This window comes from Corvus brachyrhynchos, unplaced genomic scaffold, assembly GCF_000691975.1.
Source record: "Corvus brachyrhynchos isolate BGI_N302 unplaced genomic scaffold, ASM69197v1 scaffold255, whole genome shotgun sequence".
NCBI classification, from domain to species: Eukaryota; Metazoa; Chordata; class Aves; order Passeriformes; family Corvidae; genus Corvus; species Corvus brachyrhynchos.
The window spans coordinates 638,695-647,158 of NW_008238358.1; the positions used below are offsets into that span (position 1 = coordinate 638,695).

General features: G+C 40.1%; 1 protein-coding gene across 1 annotated transcript in view; it reads right to left on the reverse strand.

Annotated features, from left to right (window-relative positions):
• Window positions 1-779: 779 nt before the first annotated feature.
• Window positions 780-8,464, reverse strand: part of CPO (carboxypeptidase O) — a 13,690-nt gene continuing 6,005 nt past the window's right edge. The window contains exons 4-11 of the mRNA XM_017735575.1: window positions 8,008-8,122; window positions 6,855-6,956; window positions 5,924-6,028; window positions 5,306-5,416; window positions 4,091-4,181; window positions 3,364-3,566; window positions 2,314-2,398; window positions 780-1,121 (exon numbers count right to left, since the gene is read on the reverse strand). Coding sequence (XP_017591064.1) covers window positions 853-1,121; window positions 2,314-2,398; window positions 3,364-3,566; window positions 4,091-4,181; window positions 5,306-5,416; window positions 5,924-6,028; window positions 6,855-6,956; window positions 8,008-8,122 — 1,081 coding nt within the window. The 3' untranslated portion in view covers window positions 780-852. The remainder of the gene's footprint in view (window positions 1,122-2,313; window positions 2,399-3,363; window positions 3,567-4,090; window positions 4,182-5,305; window positions 5,417-5,923; window positions 6,029-6,854; window positions 6,957-8,007; window positions 8,123-8,464) is intronic.

Consider the following 8,464-nt stretch of genomic DNA (forward strand, 5'->3'; position numbering starts at 1 on the left):
AATCTTTAATGAAATCCCTTAGGAGTCTAAATTATGGAGGATAATTGTCACCACCAGTCAGTTTTAGAAGCCGAAAATGCAAAAAAATAATTCTCTGGTCTGCTCTGTAGGAATAGAACCACGTCCTTATCTTTCTTTTCCCTTTCCCCTTCAAATTTTTGGAGGTTTTGGGCACCTCCTATCTTCAGTAATCTGTCTGCATCTAGGTGACAGGGCTACACCTCTTCTCTGACCCCATATGTTTGCACCAGTTCAACTTTTCAGCTTATTTCAGGCTGTAGATGGTTTCCTGATCATGACCTTTCACCATCTTTTGAGGCCCTGTATTTTCTAGCAAATCCCAATGTGAAAGTTTAGGGAAGTAAAGTGGATGTCAAGGACCCCATCCAATTTTGTATAGTGGGATTTGAGGACTTTTAAGTCTCACAGGCATCCTGCTAAGGCCAGCAACACACAGAAGTCAGTGGGTTCAGGCAGTAAGGAAAATTGTGACAGATCAGGTCTGTGGCTGACAGAAGGGCTGCGTAGGCCCAGGTGAGCCCCTGAAAACATGCTCTAGAGAACCAGGGAGTAATAGTGCTCTGTCCCCATGGGTACTTGCCATGAATGAATGTTTTAAGGTCGCTTAAGGAATAAGCAGAGTCAGCAAGTGAAGCTTGGGAAATTGCCACAGCTCTTCATCTTTTCCTTCTTCCCGAAAGCATAGCTATCAAACCACAAGTCCTTTTATTTTATGGGATGAGTCTTTATTGAAATACTTGACATTTAGTTCCTTTGCTGACGTAACTTTTTATTTTTGAGGGGACATTATATTTTTCATGTGAGTCTCTTGATGGGTTCTCTAAGCCGTTTTTAAGAAACAGTCCATGTAAGTACAATACTGAGGCAAAGGCTCAGGCCCAGGCTGCTGGAGGTCAGCACCACAGCCCCATCTGGGAAGTACTTCTTATCAACATAATCTATGATAGTTGTCACAGCCAACATAGTCTCCTCACATGTGGGCTGGATTTGGTTAGCAGGGAGAATAAATCCATGAGTACCCGTGTCTCGCAGCTCAAATGTGTAGGAGAGGGGAATGCCAATCGTGTGGACCCAGTCCCGTGAGGAACCTGAGTTACTGTCTGTGAATTTAAAAATAGAGAGGAGATATTTGTATTAAGCATGGTTCTTTGAAAATACTTCTTGCTATAGTTAATGCAAGTTTATACCAGAATCCCTGAGCTAAGCAGTAACCATATATCACTGTGACACAGAGAACAGTTTCTAGGTGCTGTAATTCTTAACTATACTAAAAGTCTTCCATGGAGTTTCCTGACTGACACAGTTCTTCATAAGATGGTATTGTACAACAGCAGGAGATGAGTTTCAGGGATTCTGTGGCTTTAGCATTTTACTGTGACTAGTGTGGGATACAAGATGGATTGGACATTTGTCTGTTCTTGTACTGCATTTCCTACTTTGATACTGACTAGATTTTTTTTTTTTTTTTAGCATAATTTTGGTCAAATCTTAAAAAATTCTGGCTTCTCCATGTATCTCTGTTCACCTTCCTCATGGATTGTTTTTCTTAGCTCTTCATTGTAAGTACAAACCCTGGCAAAAATGCAGTCCTAGGCACAGGCAAGTTGCCTTACAGTTACACTGCATTGCTCATGCAGTCTGTGACTCAGAGACTGGCACTCGGGAACTGGCAGAGACAGCCACTGGAATATGCAAACCACATGGCTTCTGGAGCCAACTACTTACTGTTCTCACTGACTAGCGTGACTTATTGCTTACTGGGAAAATATTGGGTTTACTAGGCAGTCTCCAGGGCCCTCAATCCTCTTTGTAAAGGCTGTCACCTCATATTAGCTTTGATGTGTTCGTGATGTGGCCATCCAGTCTATTAGGAACAGGGCTGAAACTGATATATTTCGCACAGAATTGCAAGCAGCTGCCATGTGATGTCTGATGGAGTAACTGTAGACCTGATTGGGATTTTAATTTTTGCTTGATTCCAGTGAAGACAAATAGGAGTTTTGCTGCTGACTTCAGCAGGGCCAGGATGATCTATCACCAATCTCCTTCTGTCCCCTGTGATGGATCTGTGAGGAATCCATGCAGGAACTAGCTTCTGATCATTCCTGCAGTCAGCTTTATAACTTACAGAGTTGTCTTGTATTCAAATGACTGCTACTTACATGTTGCAGCAAAGTAGCCCTTTAAATATTACTCAAAGTAGAAACTCAGCAAAACAGTACTTGCTGATGCATGTGACACAAGAATTCTTTGAAACACAGAGCAATCAAAGGGAAACATAAAAAAACTTACATAAAATTAAAGCGGTTGATCCTACTCTGTAGCTGGTCCCATACTTTCCTGTCAATGCAGCAGCTGCTTCCTTTGCAACTTGTATCTGGAGATTCAAAATAGGAACAGGATTGTCATCAGTGGCAGTACCTTTGGCAATTGAGTGGACCCAAATTTTTGTCTCTTTCAGCTTTACACTTACATATGATCAACTTTAAGTTTTGATATTACTTCAGGTCTTTAGAGGAACCCATTAGAAACATTTGGACAAATTGTTCTTGATTTTTTTTAATGCACATTATGTTAAAATTTTTTAAATTACTCTATTAGGTAGAGATGCTATTTGCTTTACTGTAAAGCTAGAGCCTATATTTTTGAGAATTAAGAATCTGTCCTGTATAACACACTGGTACTGACTACAGCAGTGTTTGACCTCTTACTTGCTTTATTGCCATAGACTCTGTATCCCACTATCCTTAGAAACTGAGCCATAGATGAAATAAATGACTTCTCCAATGAAGACTTCTCCTGAATGACTTCTCCTTCTCATATGAAGTCCAAACCCAAATCCCTCATGCTCTTGACTAGTGTTTCAGCTACTGGAATCTTCATAAATACGCACACTAGTGAACTTAAATCAGAACACTCAGACACTGAGGGAAGAAGTAACCAGGAAATAGGTACTTACTTTGCTCCCGTTCTTCTGAGAGCACGTTTGGAAAACCGTTTCTGGATACAATCATGATAACCATATGTGTATAATGTCCTGGCATCCTAAAGTGCAAATTCATTCTTGTATGGAGCAGAAGATGGTGCTCTTCTCCACTCACCTGGCTTTGCATTAACCCTATCTGTAGTAGTTCAATTTTCCTGATTTAAGTTGAAGAATTAGGATTTCTGAGGCAAATAAACCTTACTGATGCTGAATAGAGAAGCAGTAACTCTGGGAGCCAAGTCCCTGAACAAGCCCAGTTCCTCTGAAGGAAACGCAAGAGAGCAAGTAAAGTTGCACCACAGGCTACTGCCTGTACTTGCTCTCTACAAATGTAGAAGATGAAAGTTTTGCCCTACCAGTTCTTCATTGTTACTTGGAGGTGTAGTTGTGGAACCATATGGAGTGAGGATGAGCTGCCCATAGGAGTGAATTGTTAAATAGCACAAAATGTCACTCTTCTTGCTTTTGATAAACTGAGCCACAGCTCTTGTCTCAGGCTCTGATTCTGGTCCAGATCCACAGAAAATGTCACTGCTGCAGTTAAAAGATACACCAACACCTGGGGTGGAATACAAACACTGAATCAAAGGAGAAATATAGAAGACCAGTTCAGAGGGAACTGGGAAATTTACCTTGTAGTGTTAAGGCATGTGTTTATGTGGGCAGGGGACTAGACAGCTGAGTGGGACTTTAGCATTACACTCAGTTGGTAGCAACTAAAGTTTGCGACAAGACTGAAATATTTATTGCACGTTTACAGGGTGGCTGCAACGAAAACATTCTGACACCACCATAGTGCACCACACACCAGGGAAGCTTTGGAGGCTCCTTGAAACTCATGGCAAGTGTAAATACTGGCTGGGGAGAGGTATAGTTACATAAGAGCAATTTTCTGCTCACAAAAATAAGTGCTGGTTGAAAGTCAATGAGTTAATATTTTGACAAACCAGGATTTTATTTTTACATATGCCTTGATGACAACAAGATGAATATTCCTTTCTTATAGGACTACATTTATTTCAGAAACTAGTTATTATTCTTGCTTTACATTTGTGTTCATGATCTGAAATACTTCAAACTTACTGCCCCAGGATGAGTTGAAGTTTCGGTTCAGATCTGTGCCATAGCAGGTGCCGTTCTCATATGGAAAACGGTTTTTCCTCCACAAACGATCCTAAAGAAAAGTAAGTTCTGTTACATAATAAAAACTCAATGATCCACACGGCTCAGTGATAATATGGTGTAAATACTCCTTTATTTTCCACCTCTGCATTCTGACTAACCCTGTTATTGTAAGAGTACAACTCCACATGCATGGGTCACAAAGCTCAGTGACGGAACAATTCATCTACTACAGCCAGGCTGTCATCTGCCACAAACATGCATGCACCCTGAAACAAGCCTCCTGACCTTTTTTGTTTTAAGTATGCTTCTTCTGTAGTGCTCAACTGCTTCTGTGCAGTGTGGCACTCCTAAGCAAGACTTGGCATTGCGAGGGGTAAGAGATGATAGTATGTTTCAGATTCAAGAAGATTAATTCTTTTTTGTCAGCTAATCTTCCTATTGCTCCTTGGTTCCCTGCTATACTCATGACTATACTTGGTTCTGTGCAGACCTCACCACCCTGCCTGTGTGAGCTTCCCAGCTGAATTCCCTGTGCACCCCAGTGCAGTGTGTGGTATGCCTTAAACCTGCCAGGGAGCAAGCTGGGAGACAGTCTGATGGTGGTAGGCTGAGCCTCTTGGGCCATCCTACATCCTGCATTAAAAGATGCTTCAACTGGGCACAGGAGCCTGGAAGCATGGTGAGAGTGGCCCAAGACCAACATTTTGCATTATCCTCCGTATCAGAAAAGGAAAATTATTTGGGAGGGCACACCTATTTCAAAACCAAATAGTCCAATATTTGACCAATTCTCCGGCTGTCCCATGCAGAGATGCTAAGACCCATCTGTACGTGAGATCTTTTGTGAAGAATGAATGACTGTTCCAGACATGCTTAACTCCATCAAGCAGGCCTTGAGATGTTATTGAAGAAGTAAGCCCATCCTCAGAAACACAAAAGCAATTGATCTTGTGGTTTTGCTTCCCAAGGCTCATGACATTTGCTAGGAATATTTAGCTCTGCAATCTCAGATGACCACTGATTCTCCAGAAGAAACAAAATCTCTCTGCCATGAGAGGATTAATGTGAGTATTGTCACTGTTTTCTGTTTAATTGCTATGATTCTATCTGAAAGTAACAAAACATGCTGGGCATGCTAACTTTCAGTCTAGTTCCTGGATTTACACTACTTACTTCTTCCCAGGAATAGATGTAGCCATCAATATTGAGGACTGGCAAGACATAGAGGTCCAAATTCTGCAGAAATCTGCTTATCTTTGGGTCAGATTTGTAATTTTGAAGAATCTGAGAAGAAAAAATACGGAGCACTGAGCAGAGAATTTAGTGGTAATCACTGCAAAGAGAAAGTTTAGAACTATCATCAGGTGATCACTCACTCCTGGATATCACCATGGTATCCAACATCTGCTTGATCACAAGTGTGCCAGGTACTTTCTGTACACATGGAACATTGCTATATCATAGCTTAGGGTTTCTTTATTTGAGGAGCACCGTGACTTTTTGAAATAGAGAGGCTTGATCCAACAGCCACTGTGGGAAAAGGAGAGGTTGATACCAAGTTTTTAAAGGCTTTGGAAACAGTTCAGATGGAGGAACTGGCGCGCTAACTAATACTGACCTATATCTCAGACTGTGGTTTGGACTTTGGTCTCCACAGATATCTGTATTGTATACTAATTTTGCAAATCACATTTTAACAGAAAAGCATAATTCTTGGTACCACAATAGAGAACTAAAGTGTCCAATGTGATAGGGTTTTCTTATTATCTAAATGGAAGGGTAAGAACTCACTTCTTTCACAAACCACTGACAGAAGGCTGGAGAGATCCATTCTCTGGCATGAATCCCACAGTCCATCCAAATTATCTTTTTGGGTTTATTTGATGGTTGACTGATCTGAGAGAATATAAAAATGGTAATTTAAAAACTGTTACATTACAATAAAATAGCTTAATGTAATACAAGAAAGTAAAGGATGTGCCTTGATATGCCGTTGGGTCATGTGAGGTTATTATTATTATTATTATTATTATTATTACAGACATCTTTATGGCAAGCTCTTTTTCCTAATAACCCCATCTCTGTAGTATCACAAGGCATGAGCTTTAAAATGTCTATTGAGCAGGAGCGTCAATAGAACAGTTAATAGAACAGTTTCTTTTTCTTTTTCTCCTTTCTCATTTGTATTTGTCATTCACAGGAGTGGTTGTTCTTAGTTGAAGATTCTTTTTTTTTTTTTGAAGGGGAATCACAAAAAGGCAGGGAATATAATACTACTCAGTGATAGGAGCAGAAGATTAGGCAATAACTAACCCAAATATTAAGACTGTGTTTTTCACCAGTGTGTCCAATAAAAAAAGTCATGGAATACTGCTAGCAGAAAGGCTATTTGCTGTAAAAAGTAATAAAAATAACAAACCAAAAGTCTTTTTCCTCACACACAGCTGTTGCCAAGCTAGTTTCAGCTTGATTTGTATTTCTAAACAAAACTTCAGTTAAATTTGTTGTTTTCACTACATAATAGCAATAGCAAGCTCATGATGATAGTGTATGTGAAAGCTGGCAAATCTTACTATAATGTAGAGGAGTAAAACCATCTCCTGTTATTCCAGTGAATTGGGATGAACACTATCTTAGGAAACATCTGAATCCTGTCTTCTCCTGAGTATTTTTCTTTTTTGTTAAGATATGTTTTATTATTAAGGGAAAGTTCCTCCCTTACCTGTAGATAATACATTGTTCGATTCTCAAATGTCTTCCCTAAGAAATGCTGAGTCACCAGCTCACTGTTGTTCTTCTGGATCTGAGTCATCCATTGATAAATCTGAAATAGTTGCAAAGAATTCTTGGTTCAAAGTGGGAGTTTCCTTCTCTTTCCCACTTCCATTTCCAGATAAAAGCATTTTCTTTTGTTTAGACAACCAATATTTTCCTCAGAGTTTATTTCAGCCTGTGATGTCACAGACATGGAAGGTGTTTCACATGCCTCTGTGCAAAGGCATGGTCATATCTCGCTGGGTGTTAAAAGAGAACATCACTGCAGTGCAACATGGACACTCCATTCGGGATCTCATTCAACATGCCCATCCTATTGGGCATCTTCCTGTTGAGTTCATCAGACATGAAGCCACACCATCAAATCTTCAAAGCAGTATTACAGTCTCTTCCCTATCAGCACTGATTTTCCATGTCTGAGTCAGTAGCAGTCATCCTCAATGGGTAGCTCTAACAAAACATACATGAGGGTTGACTGTGTTCTCTCAGTTTTATTATGCAGCTAGGAGAAAGAATTACCACCATGTGCTGCTTTTGTCCAGGTTTGCCAACAGGTGCGTGAAACATGACACCAAGAAGCCATCACTGCCCACCCCAATGACACTGTTTTCTCCTCAAGTGTCAAAAACCTGCCCTTAAATTACTTCTTTCTAGAGATCTCCTGGTGTTCACTTCTTCTTCCTCACTGGGATTCCAGACACCACAACAGTCATTGCCCTTCACATTTGGCTCAGCACCAAACAGACTGGGACTTAAACTAATAAATACTAGAGATAAAGAATGACAGGGTAGAAAAGTAGCAAACCAACCAATTGAACCACAGAATATTATCTGCAAAACAGTGCAGCTGCTTCACACTGAGCATTTAGGTTTTAGTCAGTGAAGAATTGAGGATTTAGTCAAAATCTGTGGCAAATCCATATTCAATTCAACCAGGACAAGATTCTAGTCAAAGAGAAAGGACAGATTATTCAAAGAAGAAAGCCAGAAAGTGGTCCTCTGACTTCAGCTGAGCTTTCTGCAAACACAGAGTTGCCTGCTGTGGCATTTACAGAACAGAAAACAACAAAGAGCAGAAGCAGATGTAGGTTCTTCTTTACCTCTTCCATTGGATGATATTCAGTGTAGACATAACCTCCTGAGACCTCCCTGTGGCTGCTCCTCTCCCTTGGCATGCTCTGATCCACAAGTTTCTGCACATCAGGTATTAGGACTCTGAAGGAAGGAAGGAGAAAGGGAAGATAGAAAACAATCCTGAACAGTTCCTGCAGAACTGCTATAGTGGGTACATTGCTTACATCAGCAAATGAAAGGATTTAACCTCTTCTGTTGTGAATTGCCTGGCAAAATCATCACCATCAGCATTATGGTTACTTTCATGTAAAACAAAGTTCAAAGTACTGAGATTTTCACAAGGTTTTAACAATAGTCATTTTTATCACATTTTTAAGTTGTGAATTTTCTACCAACAAAATAAGTTCAAGATTTTCTTTTCCTCAGCATTTCTATTTTTGAGAAAAACTCTGAAAATACCACTTTCTGGGAAAAGGAAGGGAA